This window comes from Periophthalmus magnuspinnatus, chromosome 13 (genome assembly GCF_009829125.3).
Source record: "Periophthalmus magnuspinnatus isolate fPerMag1 chromosome 13, fPerMag1.2.pri, whole genome shotgun sequence".
Taxonomy (NCBI): Eukaryota; Metazoa; Chordata; class Actinopteri; order Gobiiformes; family Gobiidae; genus Periophthalmus; species Periophthalmus magnuspinnatus.
Window position 1 is genome coordinate 16,630,036 of NC_047138.1, and position 18,118 is coordinate 16,648,153.

The following is an 18,118-nucleotide window of genomic DNA, read 5'->3' on the forward strand; positions in this document are numbered from 1 at the left end:
TCAGCTACTGTTGATCCAAAATGGACCCTTTTAGAAGGCTATTAATAACTTATATGATTGGGGCAACCTTACTTCAAGCAACAAATGCAAAATTAGTCCCCTGAAACATCATAAAAATGCACAAAAACATCAATTTCTACATAAAAAGTGTCCCATAGTGCTTACCTCTCAGCATTGTCCTACTGAAAGAGTGGTTAAAGATCCTCCCATGGCAGCAGTGTTTGATTTGTGCTTCTGGGTTGTGTCACCCAAAACTATCCTATCTCATGTTAAATATTACCAAAGTTGCTGGGAACTCAGCCTCACAATGTAAACACAGCCCATGAGTCAGTCCACACAAACAATGGGACCTCTTCTCATCCAGGTTACTCTGTGGAGCAATTTTGGTTTCATGTAAATTAACCTGGGCATTCTAAACATTCAGAGATTATTGCCAGTATTATGCCAGTTAAGATTGTCAGGGTGTCCTTTTGGCCAGAGACTTTTCCCATCTTAAATATATGAGTGTGTAATTGATTTTGGTGATTGAAGAGACCATTGGCACAGAAAAGCAGCCACTCCTCACCAGTTAGTTTCAGGGCAGCTGATGCTATATTATAATACACTGGACCTATATAGCAGCTTTCAAGACACCCAAAGTGCTCCAGACTACACTCATTCAATCCATACTCAGTGGCGGTAAGCTACAATTGTAGCCACAGATGCCCAGGGGCAGACTGACAGAAGTGAGATTGTCCTTCTGTGCCATCAGCCTCTCTGACCACCACCAACCACTTACATGCAATGTAATGTGGGTGAAAAATCTTGCCTAAGGACAAAACAACAGTTTCTGTTAGCCACTGCTGCCCCACTGTGGCACTTGGTATTTCCAGTGGTCTCCCATCCAAGAACTAACCCAGCCCAACCCTGCTTAGCTTCTGAGATCTGACAAGATCAGGTATAAAGTACTGATAGTTATGTTAATGCTTCTCTGTTTCATTAGGGATCAGTAAGGGAAAAGTAAGGGTAAATCACATAACACCATTCTTGTTACCAGTCTACTTTATTTCAATGATCCCATCAAATTAGTAATCATGTTTCTCAATGTAAAAAGTGCATTCATTTTCTAGTGTTATTGGCAGCATTTTACAAGTGGTGTAGTTGTACTATAATGTTACACAACTTAAAAGTAAACATCAAAACAAAAGAGAAGCGTCTGTGTAAGTGTTGTTTGTCATTATTGTCTAGTTCTGAAAGGCATTTGTACACAATAGAACTTGTGTTATGTGGAGCCTGTTAATCTTAATAATAGTTTAATTTAGCTGGAGAAGTGATGACCATTTAAGGCATATAGTTCAGGGTTGCCATATAAATCAGATAATGTGTTAAAGATGTGACAGTGTTTTGAAAAAATAATGCACATTAAAAAATACTAAATGACAACGCCACCAGTCTGCACATACAGCATGTTCACAGAAAATATAAAAGTTAAGTCAACAGTGCAGTCGAAAGTGGCACAAATGGACATTCGCACATCTCCTGATCAGCTGTAGCCAGTGGGTCCAGCAAACAGGAAAGGGATGGGCAGTCGGGTAAGTGGGCTTGGGGGGTGTGACCAGATCCTGAAACGGAACACAGAAAAGTTGTAAATAACAATAAGTAGAGCTGCTATAATTATTGATTGATCAGTCTGATGCTTAAGTATATCCACTTTTGGTGACATCAAAGCAACACCTGGATTATTGTCATAATTGTATGCTAACCATCTGTTGTGTCCCACTTGCTCTCACAAACACCCTCTCTTTCATTCTTTCAGACACCTGAGTAGATTCTACTGGAGGCGAAGAAATTGAAATGTCTTGCTCAAAGACACAATGTCACAAACACACCCCAGACTTTTTTGTAGGGAGGCAAACAAATCACTAAACCCCCACAAATACACAGTACCTCTTCTATTCTATTTAAGCAGTATAGTATTTTATTGATATATTTCACATGTGATTTGCATATTTTCATTTTATGTCACTTCAAATAAACAACTGACAAAACTAGGTCACACAAGTCCAAATGCTAACACACATTCATATCTCCCTAAAGTGAGTCTCGTGGCAGAAGCAGCCGCCACCATCGTCACAACCACCGCTTTGCCTGTGCCACCCAAATTGCTCCATCATGTGAGGATCACTTAGCAGCTTATCATAACGCAAACTGACAGAAGCTGTGGGGGGGCTGGACGGGCACAATGAGATCAGAAACAAAGCTTTACAATGTGGGATGGTGGTCAGTATGGTAATGTTACTATAGGCAAAAGACAGCATCCCATTGCATAGTGTACCTTTAAAAATAAGTACGATATTGATCTGTCAAATCAAGCTTGGGTGTACCCTTTGAATAGAAAGGCCTAAAAGGTTGTCTCTTTACAGAAATGAAAATGTCCCATGTTTTTTATCAAGACAAGATAAAGGCTAAACCAGGATGAGAACAGAACCAAACCAAACCTACATCAGAACCATCACACCATAGATTCTAACCAGGACAGAAGGATGAATGCAACTAATGTATTCTATATTTCAGTACAGGTTCCCAATGAGGGTTCACAGCATTCAACAAAAATCCCTTGGCGGCAAAAGTACTAACTGCTTTGGAAAAAAAAAAAAATAATAATAATAATAATAAGCCAAAGGTATAAAAAGGTTACTGCTATTACTCACTGCTTCAGAATGCAAGACACAGTGAACAAGGACATACAAGGTGAACCTGACTGATAAAGCTTATATGCAGTGTAATAAGAACAAGCCTTATGCTGTTTTCCATTTACAGATAAAGCCCATAAAGACAATAATTGTATGTTGTGATAATAGAAGTGAAGGTGACGGAAAAGAAGGGTCAAAGTGCTGCAGAAAAGCACTAACTTGAATGCACCCTTATCATTTTAATTAATCTGCTCACATGAATGAATTGTGTTACATTTAAACATACACAAGGATGTTTCTGTTATAAATGTCCACGCTGCATTAAGCTACACTGCCATCCAGTGGAAGGTCAGAGCAATACAACTACAATTAAACTGAAATATATCAGCATATGTGAAAAGTGATTAATGTTCAAATGATTATAATAGCCCTAAAACACATAAAAGCTACTTCAAACTAATATCTTAATGATAATAATAATAATAATAATAATAATAATAATAATAATACAATCCTATCATATATGGTTTGGTTTAATAGCACTAAAATACAGCCTATTATCAAAAACGTTATTCATAATACTTAACTTAATTATGATTATTTATGGGACAACACCTCTCCATTCATACATAAGCAAAAACTGCAAAAACAGTCATTAAATGTTAGATGTAAGACTGTGGTTTCAGATGACATCACAACATTCTACAATAATATTTAATACAGATGGGGGCATCTAAAATTTATGTTGTTAAAATGAAGATTTTTTTTTATTTTATGGCGAGTTTTAGGGTCTACTTACTAATAAAAATTATCAGGTTCAACATTTGTGAATTTACCGATTAAATAACCTCTTCAAATAACAAACATGGCTTATCCTGTATGAAATATACTAACCCTGTAGTTTAGGCATGGGATTCTTGTATTAGTTTAGCAGTTCAAATTTCAATCCTTCCTCAAATATTCAAGCCACAGTAAGTATTTTTTTCTTTGTTGTGTTGTGTTTATTACACTAAAAAACATTTGTCCTTAATCTGAGTGGACTTGCATTACCACAAATCTGACCATTGCATTCGTTTTTTCGGGATAGGACTGGACCTGCTCACCATAGTATTTTTCCCATGGTACTTAGTTTTTTTGGGGGGGCACAGGGTTTGTTAAGGTTTTTTTTTCAACATTTTTAAAATCAAGAAGAAACAGAAAGTGAAAAACGTAATATAAAGCACCAAACCCTTATCTTTGTTTCCTGTGTTCTTATTAAATATGTTTTGATCTGCTTTTGGGTCATAACATATTTATGGGGGCTTGTTCAAAAATGTAAAACTCTTAACATGTAATTTTCATCATTTTCGTGCTCTTAGTTGCCTTTTCTTTGATTTTTGCAGTAAGGTTGTGCCACTTACACAATCATGCCATAATTGGGCAAGTTATGACTTTGGTTGTAGTAAAAGCTTTTTTTGTGATGTCATTTTGGGCAGGTAGAGTAGGTCTTTCGGTGTACTAGGCTATTTTGTCCATAGGTTGTTTTACTTGTGCTTATGCCTTGTTTGATTGTAAGTTACGGGATTTTAAGTGGAGATAGATGAGTTTGCTAAGGCACCCACTTTGGAAGCCTTTCATAGGTGCATGAAGGATCAGTTGCTCCTTTTAGTTGAGCATTACAAGATTGTAGTCACTGAAACGGGAAAGAGGGCTTTTAGCTGTTTTGCTTCACAAAAATGAAATACATTCCCAGGAAAAGCAAAACTGGATATGTTGATGCCACAGTCGCAATTTAATAATCTGGTAGCAAACTTTTATACTCACACCTGCACCTGTTTTTAATGTTTTATATGGACTTATGTACTTATTTGCTTTGTTTGTTTTACTGGTTATATTGTATTTTAATGAAAAAGAGAGCCCAAGTGCTCTCATTGGGTTCCCCTGTATAAAGATAAAGAAAGAAAGAAAGAAACAAACAAACATGCAAATAAGACAGTAATCAAAACTGAGGTGTTGTCAGCGTTTGTTGAGCGTGGCATTCTTCCCGGCTGTTTTGCCTAAAAGCCCCTCATCTGGCGCAACAGATGAGGCTGTCTGTCTGAAGGAGCTTGAAGTAGAGTGAGGAACACTCGCATTACGGGAAAAGGATGTGCATAGTATGGGATAAAATGTACGGTATGTATAGTTTTAACTTTCTGCAATCATGCAGGTCCAACTTTAATGTTCCAGGGTGAATTTCAAATGTGCTCTCTAAACAAACTAATTGCAAATGTTATAATTTTTCATTTCTATTTTATGCCACTCAAATAAACAACTGACAAAACTAGGTCACACATATCCACATACTCATCCACAGTGAGCTATATCTCCCTAAAGTGAGTCAAGTGGCAGAACCAGCATCACAACCACCGCTTTGCCTGTGCCTCCCAAATCGCCCCATTATGTGGGGATCACTTAGCAGCTTCTCATAACACAGACTGACAGAAGCTGTGGGGGGGCAGGCCGGGCACACTGAGATCAGAAACGAACTAAAGCTAAAACTACAAAGATTAGCTTTATTATTATCGACATCACTTTCCCAAAAGGAGTAAGATAAACGATGTACCAGCATTACAATGTGGGTTGGTGGTCAGTATGGTAGGAAAAAGGCAGCATCCCAATATAGGTGCACGATGTCCCTTTTTTCAGGTTGGGATTTGCAAGCATGGAGATGTTATTGCTTTGCCTGGTTCCACAGTATGGCATTAAACTTATCTATTTCCACAAAGACAAGTCTGATCTGTGGAGGGGCATGCATAGGTTGCATACTGAAGAACACATGTATCTAGACCACAATTATAGTTTAACATTTGTGATCTTTTTACCTTGGCAGTAGTAAGTCAAGATCCCATTCACCTTCTGGTCAGAACTACTCAGCCACTTCCTCCTGCCAAAACAACACAACAAATTCACACATCTCGCACGTTATTTTTACGGTATTTATTAAATACAAAAATGGGGAAGAAAACATGGAGGGAAGATGCATTTTAAGGGGGTTGCATTCACAGCGTATGCCTCTGATAATGACTATGGTCTAAAGTGAAGGCTATGTGGCAGGGAAGTGAGAGGAATTTGTGAGGACAGTTAAAAATGGAAGCCGTGTCAGCTGAAAGAGGAGCAGCTGGTGAGTAAGAGAGCAGCGGTGGTCCCAGTGATTCACTCAGGCACGTCCTAGGATGACGTTAAGTGTTTACTGATTCAAGTCTATCTCAAATTCATATAAAATACAAGTTATAAAAATTAATTGGTTTAAGGCAGGGGTCTCCAACCTTTTCCCCCTGTGAGCTACTTTTCCAACAATAAAAGGAAGACAACTATCCCTTTTATGAACCTATCTACAATATTTATCAGTATGCAAAGACAGACATCTAAGTCATACTTTTATCATGATAATGGACATGCAATGAAACAAATTTAATTGAATTATGTATCAGTGTCATATTTATAATTCCTAAATCCTCTGGTGAGATATTTGAAATGGGATGGAGAGCTACAGGTTGGAGAGCCCTGGTTTAAGGTGAGACACTGCAAGTGAAAACACACTGTAAACTTTTCTTTGAGATAACTGTTTTCTTATTGGCAACTCCTCCATTTGCTTTTTAAATAAACTTTTATAAAAGCTTTTAAAATGTCATGGCATTTTGAAAAAAAAAAACAGACAAAACGTCTTTAAATGGTTAACCCCGTTTTGTCCTTTTATGTAATAATCTCACTATGCGTACGTCACATGGTGTTTTGCTTCCTTTACATTCGTGCCTTGTCTGTCAGCTCACTGCAGCTCTCTGCATTCAAAGTCAAAATCAAGTCCCATATATTCTCATATAACACAAGCAGGGCAAACTTTACTTGTGGCTATGGCAGCAAGAACAAGAAGAAATATATAATTCAAATGCAAAACCCACATGGCCATATTAAAATGAACTTGCAACAAATAAATGCTCTTAACAGCAAATATTCCAAATAGAATCTACAGTACATTTTTACAAGATGCTCAGACCACTTCAACTAAAAACAAAATACTAGGACCACTTGACCCAAACTGCTTAGGAATAACACACATGAATATAAAATCGCCATGCAACCAGTGTCCAAACAGGGATTTCAGTGATTTCAAACCATGCTCAACATATTCTGCCATCCCACCTCTTCTACTTCTGCTTCTTCTTCATCCTATAGAAAATAAATAATCAGGTAAAGACAAAATCTATATAGGTATATAGGAAGGCTTGTGTCTGGAACGGTTACCATGGTGAATTCAGCTGATATATAAGAAAAACAGTTACTATGGTCATGCTGTGTACCGGGCCGTGTGTCTATGTGGAAAAGAATGAACATGCAAGATAGAGAAAGAGAAGGATGAGAAGAAGTGACAAACTACCTGGCTGCCTTGGTCATCTTCCTGTAAAAGAAATGGACACACAGATGGACACCAAGGCAAAAGGCAAAGCAAAGCAGGCAGTATGTGGAATGTTTCAATATCTATAGCGTTCATTTACTTTTCACACACTGTTTTCAAGTTCAGAATGTCGTATTTGTATATATGTACATATGTTGCATATGCTTTGTGGAGTCCCGTCCACCATCTTAAAGTGTGACTAAACGCCTAAACTCTGTCCACAACTGCATTTCAGATAGAGCTGTTAAACTGGGCAGTACCTAAAGGACTAAAGAAGAGAGTGATGGGAAAGGTCAGGTGGGGTCTGGGGGTTTAAGGAACAGTGTGAGGTATCCACATTTCAAACTCCACCCCTGCAGCCAGGCGTTTGTAATCAGAAACACCTTTATATACAAAGTTCAGTAGGGGAAAAAAGTGAGTACCATGTAGCAGCTATGTGGAAACCAATGACTATACCAGTTGAATAGTGACTGATTATTCAGCCTCTAATGGGATCTCAAACTAAACTAAACGACCAGCAATGTTATTCAAATCAATATTTCTGAAACTTTATAAACCACAAACTTATGAAAACAATATTTTACAAATAGCTAGTTAACCTCAATTATGCCTTTCAACTAAATTAATATTTTAAATTTTATTCTTTGCCCAAATAAATAAAATATTGTTCACTTTGATTTGTAATTTGTAAGAGTAAATCAAACTGTACTGGTAACACTGTGTGAAAAGTTATCAAACATCTGATCAGATATAACAGCAATCAGGGATGCCAACCATCTAAAATGACTGACCTCTAGCTTTTAGGCCATGTAGTTCTACATGCTGATAACAAAACTAGCAAAACTATAACTGTCATTTTATGTAGGCCATGTAGTGACCTGCTGTGAAAATATGTGTGGAAAATCAAAGGGACTGTTAATATGCCTCAGTTAAAACACATCTAAATTAAAACTACAAATACTATTATTATTATGCTGTACAATAGCATGTTATAAAATGAATTGTATGGCTTCATGAATAAATTTTACTGTTCACGCTGACCTAAAAGTCAGTTGTAAATAAAGAACACACAAACTTTGGGCAAACCATCATGCATACTTACATATTCATACAAGTGATCTGGTGTAAAACAACTATGTGCCCTGGCAGGACTCTTAGATATTTCCTTACTCAACCAGCCTGTATTTCTACATAAAGCACTACTGAAATGTGTGTGGTGTCGTTGTCAGGTGCAGAGTTACAGCGTATCTAAACCCAATGCAATCTGTAAAAGAATGAAAGATACAGAATACTCAAATTACTGGGTCAGGACAATCTACCTCAAGCTCTTGCAGCTCATCTTCCTCCTGAGGGGCAGACAGAGAGCAGGTCAGCCAGCTGTGAGGGTGCAGAACACGCAGCAAAGACATGCACTACAGACTGTCTGGTGAGTTATTACAGAAAGTATAGTGGAAGAGGTCAGGAGGCAGCAACAGAACTGGGAACAAATGAGAGGTTGTTAGCGAGGAGGGAAGACGAGGAGAGAAGGAAGGAGTGGTGATGTGAGGATGTGAAAGACATGGTGTAAAACTGAAGTATAGAGAGTAACAGAAAGAAAAGATAGATCAGCCCAAACTGAGGACTGCACCACAAAACCCATAGGTCTGGAGACCACAGGAGACTTCCGCCACGCAGATACCTCTGAATGCAACTCCTCTTCCTCCTGTGGGAGCAAACCAAGAGATGGAGAAAAGGCCAAACTCACACATGATGTAATATAAGTGCAGGAGGAACAGTCAGATATGTGAATGGTTTTATGTGACACTCAACATGGCCTGTGTTAATCTATGCACTATAGTGGGTCTGAGAGACTGCTGTTATCATTCATCAGTAAACGACTGTGGTGTGACTTGGTACATACTGTGCTATGCATTCCCATCACAAGGGCTGCTTTGTGAAGAAAGAGGCACACACACATGTTAGAGGGCCACCTACAGTTAAACAGTGCAAACTACAGGTGGAAATAAGAGTTTTAAAATCCCATGTGGCATCTATAGAGAGAAATGTATATGGTTAGTATGCTCACAAAAAATACGGAGGATGCATAAAGTTAAACTTCAACCCAAGCAATTGAAAACTGTAATTAAATGAATAAAAAAAAACAGTGTAAAAAAAATGACCCAAAAGAAAGAAAGAAAGAAAGAAAGGAAAAAGGAACCCGACGACATTCACTAAAGCAGTGGTTCCTAACCAGTTTGACTGTGCCCACTTACATGATCATTTAAAAAAATTTGTAATGTAAAAAACTCGTGCATGTCATGCATGTTCCTCATGACCAGCATGTTTGGTCCAAACCTGTCTCTTTGGAACCACTGCACTAATGCATGTTAACATTTTTGATAAGACAAGTGGAAGCATTAAACTGTTTAAGGTAGGCACACAGACATATAGTTTTGTGCAGGGCATGTGCTGGGGTAAACACTCAGGTCTTACCTCTACTTCCTGTTAAGAGAGACAATGAGATGTTATGAATTTTATGGTTTTTTTTGCATTGTTCAAACTAAACTAATCTAAAGTGAATGGTGTTACATTGCAATCATATCATATAGATGTGAATAATTAATTTATTCTAAATATTCATTTGGATGCTTACCTGTCCCTCCTCCTCATCTGCTGCAGCTTGCTGAAAGAAAGCACAAGAAAGTGTTACTAACTGCACAAGAAAACATGTAAAACATAAATATGGAGCATGTATGGGATCCTTCAAACCAGAAGTGTTAATAAAACAGAGCATATGGGTTACAGGAAGAGATCTAAAGGAGAGGAATGTTGCTTATGTTAGTAAACAGTCAAGGTGTCTCTTATGTATGAGGAATAGAAAATCAAATATACATACAAAATACAACAGAAGTATAATGCAGAGACACTGTTATTGATTAAATGTGTTGTATTACTTTGTGAAAATGCACAGAGTTTAGGAAGATTTAGAGATTCAGATAAAGCAGGATAGGTATGTTCATATGAACAAACAAGTAGTCAGTGGAAGATGTAGGTGATGCAGTGGGATATGAAAAAGGTTATTCAAGAAGAAACACACACAGTGGTGATATGTTAATGAACGTTAATACCAAATGGGATAAGTATAATGCATAGACGCAAAATGTATGGGACGTTAGCACATCTAATGTCCAAGGGGAGAAAGAGGTGGTTCGGGAAAAGAGGAATGTTGCAAATCAATCTAGAAAAGGAGGAAAACTGGGAATGTTGTGGAAGAATTAGATGAGGCAAAGAACAACTGCTTTAGAGAGGTGGGACACATTCAAACTTGGTGGAAGAGGCAGAAGGAAAGATGGATGGAGATGGGTGGCATTACTGTGTCCTCTGTGACCTCCTCTGTCGGTTCCTCTGTTTCCTCTGCAACCTTTTCTTCATCTCCTTCTGCTGCCTCCTCCTCCTCAGCCTCTCCATCCTCTGCCTGCTCCTCCTGTCCGTGGGCTTTTCCATTGCGCTCCTCCACTGGCACCTCCTTATCGTCATTTGGAAAAAAAATAGGTTGTAAGCAAAACACAATCATAAACATCGATGCCATATAAGTCCCATAACGGCATGACAGGGATTGGGGGTAAAGGTTATGTAGCAGAGGACAGTGGAAACAGCAGTGAATGGTTTTAGCGGATTTCATATTTTTAAGGAACTGTAGTAGGATAAGGTGCAAAATTACACAGCATCAGTCACAGCATCATCACTTCCGTAGACTTCCGTAGACCGAAACTCCCTCCCCATCATCCAGTTGTAATTGCTGGTGAGAGCATTGAGGTTGTCCAGTCTTATAAATATCTCAGAGTTCATCTTGACAACAAACTGAACTGGTCAGCGCACACAACTGCAGCTTACAAAACAGGACAACGCAGACTCTTCTTTCTTAGGAAGCTTAAATCCTTTGATGTCTGTAATGAGTCTCTGCATACTTTTTACCATTCTGTTGTAGCCAGTGCTGTGTTTTTTGGAGTGGTGTGCTGGGGAAACAGCATTACTGTGCGGGACCGTAACAGGCTTGATAAACTAATCAGGAAGTGTGTCAGTGATGGGTGGGAGGGTGGACTCTGTAGGGGAGCTGGTGGAGAAGAGGATGAGGAGTCTGATGCAGACCATCCTCAACAACAGCAGAAACCCGCTGCACGAGACTGTGTCAGCTCAGAGAAGCAGCCACAGTACCAGGCTTCTCTCGCTGCACTGTAGAACTGAGAGGTTCAGTAGATCAGCCATTCCTGCTGCTATAAGACTGTATAACAGCTCTTGCTGATTGGGTGCACTTTATTGTCTTATCTTTGTATTCTTATCTTTGTATTCTTTGTGATTTTATAACTGTGTGCAATTTGTGTGCAATTTGTGTTGTGTCTCTGTTTTGCTGCTGGACAGGTGAATTTCCCTGGCTGGGGATTAATAAAGTATTTATCTATCTATCTATCCATCTATCTATCACAATGACCATAAAATTAAAAAAGCAACACTATGTAATTTTTTGAAAAGATGGAATATTATGTAATTTTTTTTTTTTTTTTTTCTACCATGTTACATTGTTCCCATATCAAAGGCATGCCTGAAGAAGTTATGCATGTTTCAGTATTTTAGCAATCTCTCCTGGGCCCTTTTCAAACCCTCCTTTTGTTTAGCTGTAAGATTCTGTCCAATGCTCCACCCACAAGCCTACGCCCCCACAAGACTATTCTCCAAAAATATACAAAAACATGATACGAAACAATACACTACAACTTTTTAAAACCTGATGATGTGCAGTAGTTTCATTAGCAGGATTTGTGTTAATTTTGATGTAATAGCGCTCTGAAAGGGGAGTGTCTTAACATGTTTTATGAGTCTCCCGTCCCTTTGCTCCACATGTTAATATGTTGTTTTTGGCAAGTATAGCATTTTTAAAAGAAAGAAAGGTAACGCGGTGATCTAATGTTATGTGTTAGCAGTTACTAGAAGCAAAATGTATGCTTACAATGTAGTATAATGAATGTGTCTAGAGTGAAATTGAATGATTACATAGTGTTGCTTTGATATCACTGTGTATTAATCTGGTCAACTAATCACTATACCTACACACATAGAAATACATTTCTACTGCTATAAAAGTGACTGTGGTAACATGCAAAAACATGAAACAAAGATGAGGAGAAACTGTTAGGGGGAACAGGAAATGAACTGCAAGAGAAATAATAAAGTAAGAAAAGTGTTACTATTGAATCATCTGGAGCTCCGTCTGTATTACTGTAGTCTGCATGAGTCCCATTCTCCATTATGTGAGCCTTCTTCTCTTGTTCTGCTTCCTGTGTCAAGAAGACTGGGTCAAAATTAACTAATTATAAGGTCATATAAAAGGTCCAGGACTGGCACATCATCAGTGTGAGAAATTACAGAGTACATTTCCCAATAATGATCAGTACTCACTTTCACTGTAAAACACAGATCCAGCTGTTCTCAAAGAGGAAAAAAGTGTTTTACCTTTGATCCAGGAGGAGGTGGGAGCCCCAGGAAGGCATACACTGTGTTGTCCTCTTTGGCATCGAAGAATGTCTCGTAATCCTGCCCAGGAAATTATAAAGTAACAGTTGTAATTATGCGCATTAATACATATTCAGCAAATGCCACTTTTAATATAGGCTTGGCAAAAGTAAAGAAAATCAGACACTAATCGATACTAAAACTAGTATTGAAACTAAATACTGATTTGACAGTAGCGATACAAAAAAAAAAAAAATCACATTCACAGACAGAAATGAACCTTTCCTGAATAGCTTTAGAATGATCTTGAGCTGTATCAAAACTGGTCCACATGTACCTCGATGAGTCTGGGATTACCGTACATGGCTCTAACACCACATGTTAATATAAAAGAAAGTACTACGATTGATTAATGTTGAAAATCACATACTACTGTCTAAATAAAGAGTGTTTTTTATTATCACTGTGGTATCAGAATCAGTATTGAGTATCGAGTCTATCGAGTCTAAATCAAGTTTGAAATTTTAGTATTGTGACAACATTCATTCAACTTCATTACTTGGCTTCATTACAAACAAAATCTAAAGACAACAGATGTGTGCTGTTGTATTGGCCACACTCACTCCACAGTAGCTGTCATCATTGAAGATCTGAGGGGGTAGAGGGATGCCATTGGTGGGTTTCTTCTCTTCTGGGACATTCTGCCTCATCCACATGCGGTTCTGCTCATTACAGGCGATGTCCAGAGGAGTGTAGTCCACATGGAGAGCCTCCAAGAAGCCCACCACATCCTGCTGCTTTTTCTTGATCTGTAATGTCAATGCTCGTCTTTAAAAATCACTGATGTATAGGCATGCTTACCTTAAAGAGGTGTGTGGACAATCATGTGTCAACTGATGCAGACTAAACCAAACAACTATATTTCAAATTATTACATTATCCCATTACTAGGCCTGTCACAATAATTACTATATAGTCTTATCGTTCAATATATGAAAGTTGGAACACATTATTTTGGGATCAATATTTCTCGTGTGTACAATTTCTTTGCACTACTGGGAAATTGTTGGTTATTTTTTGGCTATATGATAAGATGTAAAAGGTTGAATTAATAACTTCCATGACTCATTACAGATGCAGGTGTGTACTGTACTAAACTGTTAAATTCTGCTATTTATTTATTTCAGCACTTTTTTTTTTAACAATGTTGTAGATTTAGAATAGTTTTTGTGGTTTATTCTGTCAGTGGCATAAATTACTTTTAATATTAACATTTATCGTCTATATTTACTTAGGCAATACATCAAACTTCAAACTATGTTATCATGACAGACCTACCAGTACCTTTCGCTGATGCAGCCTGATGTTGCAAGTGTGGCTTCAAATCCACTACCATCAATGACATAATCACATTCATAAGCAGGCCTTAATATTATCTTAATACTGTCTTGCATTTCTACACCTAAACACTTTTTATTAGGCTACTTTACACAGACAAAAATCAAGAGGTCTTGCCACAAAAAAGGAACAGTAAGAGATCCGACTATAGATTTGATCCATTATTTATCACCTTAAACAATTCAAATAGGCGTCTGTGTAATCCCTCAGTCGTCCAGGTCTGATCCATGGTAAAAGCCAAAAGCTAAATCTGTCAACTGGACAAAAAGTTGTAGAAGAGAACTGAAGCAGCTTGGATGAGCAGCTTCACTCCTAAAACTTTTTGTTCAGTTGACAGTTTTTACGTTTTGCTTTTACAATTCAAGTAGGCTCCACAATCTTGCAAAGGTTGGACTGTGCAAGGCCTACTGTCTATAATTGGCAGCCACATCAGCTCAGTCAGGAGAAGACTGCGCCTAATTCACTTTACAAATGAAAGGACTCCCTCTGGCTGTGACCCAGAGAGCACCATGACACCTCTCAACAAAATATCACGCTTTTGGTGGCTGTAGTAGCGTAAGAAAATACAAACACAACTTCAATATCCACCACAATATGCTGAAAAATAAGAAAACGGGTACGAATATCTCAAGGAACCTTCGAGGCGTCACATATAGGGTGTGTAGTATATAGGCTCAGTTTGGGACCTTTCAAAAGTTCTACAAGGGTAATACAACTTTCAGAAACTCAGCATGGACACTGATTCAACATAACTTCTACTCAACAACAAATGAGCATCAAATATCATTCCAGTGTTTTCCAATGTTGATCTGATCTTTTACACCTTGGCACGTCAACTCGAACTTCCTAAACTACTAATGCCCAATCTGAAACACAATTACGCACGCTTACCGCTGTGGATCCCGATGAAGTGGCGAGAAATACTTTGATAACCATTTTGTTGCGCTTGCTTCGTAGACTGTGAGCAACAAGTGGGATCTTAAAGGAGCAGGCGGCCTCGTCTATTATTAGAGCACAACCAGAGCTGAGACAGCCCAGTGAACGCGCGTACGCACACACAAACGCAGGGCCTTAGTCTATTTTTGTCCCCACAGACCAATCAGGACACGGTTGGTTGGTCCCTGGTGGCTCTGTAGCGGGCGCACGGATTGGCACCTTCAGCTGTCTGTCGGCTCGGGACACAGGCGACAGGAGGTTCCAGGCCTGGCCCAGTTCATATATGGGTAGAAACAGCGCTGATCAGAGAAGGCTCTGGACTTTAGTTTCAGGCTGAGAAACGGCGGTGTTTGGATGGTGTTATTTGCTACATTTACACAGCCTTGATTAGTATTCTCATGCAAAGTATGGTATGCTACATAAAAGATTTATCATATTCTGACTGTAGTAATGTTATACTACACAATTCGAATTTCAGTCGCGATGTCAGTAAAACCCAATAGTGATGATACAGGACTACAATAAGCAGAGCATTCATGTGTTAATTCATTTTTTTATTAAAAGCAATACTCAAAAGGAATAAATAACATCAACTACAAAGCAAAATCAAAATGGCTTTACCATCACATTACACTCAGGTCAGTAGGCCTATATTCCATGTTTTTGACCCAGAGAAGGCAAACAAAACAAAAAACAGTGACGACTAAAAATAATATTATTAACTCACAGCACTGAGACCCAGTGTAACTACTTTGTTACAAACTACCAACCAGCATGTAATGCCCACACCACCTACAAGAAAAGAACAATTACTTTGTTGTATATAACTTTACATAATAATTTTGGTGTCTAGAGACACGGGTTACCTGCCACTCCTGTGGGAAATGCAACAAGACGCTCCACAGGAGCTATCCATCGACTGGGGACCACAGTGACCGGATCAGAGTAATACTTCCATATCAGGGAGATCATCAGAGAGGCCTGAAAACAAGAGATATCATCAGTACAAACTTTTACCTGTCTAACAGGTCAACAGGTCTAACCTGTCAATACCAGGTTAGGGTAAAAAAAAACAAAAAAACATATTAGCTAATTTTCCTTGTAAATTATCAACTATTTTCCACATTATATAGTAAATACAGAACTTTGTAACAAATCAGAACACTGCGTGCTGTCTGCATCTAAAACTTTTAAAAAAGAGCTTTGGGAAATTGGTACATCTCTATACATGGCAGTAAATCCTGCCTTGCTGTCTGAAAAAGCTATGTACTTAGAAATACTAGTAATGTGCCAAAGTTTGTGGCAAGGAGCAAGTTACAGCTGTGGATAATATTTAAATATATACTTCTTCCTTTCACAGTTACTACCACAGCTTTTAATACATCACATCAGCAGCAAATTAACTTACCTGTAAAATATAAAATACAATGTTCACCACCCACTTCATCTTCGCCTGTTGTGCAGTTCTTGATTTCACTACAAAAAAAACAGACAACTTAAATTTGACAAGTTCTTATAAAAGCTACACTAAGCCATTGTAACTACTGAAATAGTCTAACACATTAGAAAAGGGTTCTCCAAACTATAGTCCAGGGGCCAAATGGGGCCCCAGACCATTGTTTTTAATCCGCCCTCAGGCCTCCTGCTGAATTCACCTAAATTATCATAGGCAGCACTTTTTACTGCAAATTCAACTAATTCTACCACAAAACCTCCAATTATAAACACACTGGATTGTGATACGAACTTAAAGTTAATCTTCCAAACCTTATTAAATGTACAGTGGCTTTGTCAAAGCTATGTTAAATGCACTCAGTATTAAATGCAGCCATTCATATTTGCTGAACTGTCCATGGTGATGAAAATGATATTTTAACAATGCATAAGGAATGTTCCTGTAAAGGTTCAAGTCTAATCTACATCTACCACCCCAGCTCTAGTTTGAACTCCCTTGCATTAGAAAATAACAGTGCAATAGCACCTGTTGTTGGCAGATGAGGTTTGAGGCGACAATAATCAGAAGCACTTTCTTTTGTGCTTTGCTCAAGTAGATCTGTGTAGTAAGAAGCTGACAAGCACACATGCCCTCAGTAAAGCTGTAGACCTCAGTGTCAGCTACAGTCACCACTCTGGCTTCTTACCATGTGTTTTCAGCTGGTCTGTCAACTTGTTGATTTTACGCTCCAGCCGTGCATATCTGGCAAATTCATCCATCATGCTTATGGAGGACTGCTCCCTCTTGAGATCTTGAATTTCTGCTCTCATTTCACTTTCCTGCTCAGCATCCTTCTGCACCATTTTGGATAGCTACAGAAACAAAACACAACAACTGTTGATTCATTGATTACTATAGTCATTATTATCCCAGTGCCCACATATTAAGACAATATTTATTGGATTCTTGTGGACTGTTGTTGGGGTAAAAGGGAAAGCTTGTATATGCATTGTATAGGAGCTCATTGCAACCATTGTTTGGATTTCATATGCTGCCAAAGTCTTTGTCTCAATAGTCTCAAAACTCAAAAGAGTTTTGTTTAGATAATTCAGTTCTAGTAGTGCCCTGCTCTGATAGTAGCCTTCTGTAATGTCCAAGCTGCTACATCCATAAGGAACATAGCTTCTCCTATGTATAGGGCCAACGTAAATGGTCTGTGGGAATAACCACACCCTCCTGGTGCAGAAAAGCATCTGCAACTGTACAGTCTGTACAATTTGCCGCCTGTTTCAGGGCATAGCACAACTAGCATAACAGAAAGGGTATTGTGCTAGCCCTGTATTAGCACATACAGCCTTTGATAGTCTTCTCTTCTCATGATAAAAAGCAATGCAGTCTAGCGAGACTATCTACACAGAGAAGCAAAACGCCCTACTCACAAACGAAGATATGGACGGGAGGAGTGTTTTCATTAAGTTGCACAAAAAAAACTGAACACAACACGAGGAACCAAGCGTATCCCGCCGCCATGTTTGTTTCTCCGCCCCGTACAGTACGCAGCAGCAGCATTACACAGACACACACCAGCGGCCAGCTGCCAGCCAATGATCCCGCTGCAGGCATACACTCGTTTAACTTACCCTGCTAATTAATGGGTGATAACACACTGATATGGTTGTTATTATAGCAATGACAACACGGACCCTTAATAGAAGCTCTTATCACCCTGCCAATCTTTCATAACCACACCATACAAGCACAGTTCACGTGGTACTT

At 38.6% G+C, this 18,118-nt stretch overlaps 3 protein-coding genes across 13 annotated transcripts in view; all 3 read right to left on the bottom strand.

Annotated features, from left to right (window-relative positions):
* sgcg (sarcoglycan, gamma) overlaps window positions 1-18,118 on the bottom strand; it is a 180,934-nt gene that overhangs the window by 34,599 nt on the left and 128,217 nt on the right. The window lies entirely within an intron of this gene.
* Window positions 1,024-15,010, bottom strand: sh3bgr (SH3 domain binding glutamate-rich protein). Of its 11 annotated transcripts, none has more exons than XM_055226071.1 (9): window positions 14,863-15,010; window positions 13,197-13,382; window positions 12,574-12,654; window positions 12,309-12,398; window positions 10,454-10,591; window positions 9,719-9,748; window positions 6,834-6,860; window positions 5,516-5,577; window positions 1,576-1,601 (listed from the first exon to the last, which is right to left on the bottom strand). In XM_055226071.1, the coding sequence occupies exons 1-8, from the start codon at window positions 14,905-14,907 to the stop codon at window positions 5,560-5,562; spliced, it is 615 nt and encodes a 204-aa protein (XP_055082046.1). In that variant the 5' UTR covers window positions 14,908-15,010; the 3' UTR covers window positions 1,576-1,601; window positions 5,516-5,559. The 11 variants fall into 11 exon arrangements, with proteins under 11 accessions (XP_055082049.1, XP_033832736.1, XP_055082051.1 ...); XM_055226072.1 differs by lacking the exon at window positions 6,834-6,860 and adding an exon at window positions 8,406-8,432; XM_055226070.1 differs by having other exon boundaries at window positions 10,439-10,591.
* Window positions 15,569-17,872, bottom strand: get1 (guided entry of tail-anchored proteins factor 1). Its single transcript, XM_033976848.2, is given in 6 exon segments — window positions 15,569-15,699; window positions 15,774-15,888; window positions 16,316-16,383; window positions 17,049-17,214; window positions 17,782-17,829; window positions 17,831-17,872. Coding segments are annotated over 6 exon segments (513 nt in total). The 3' UTR covers window positions 15,569-15,625.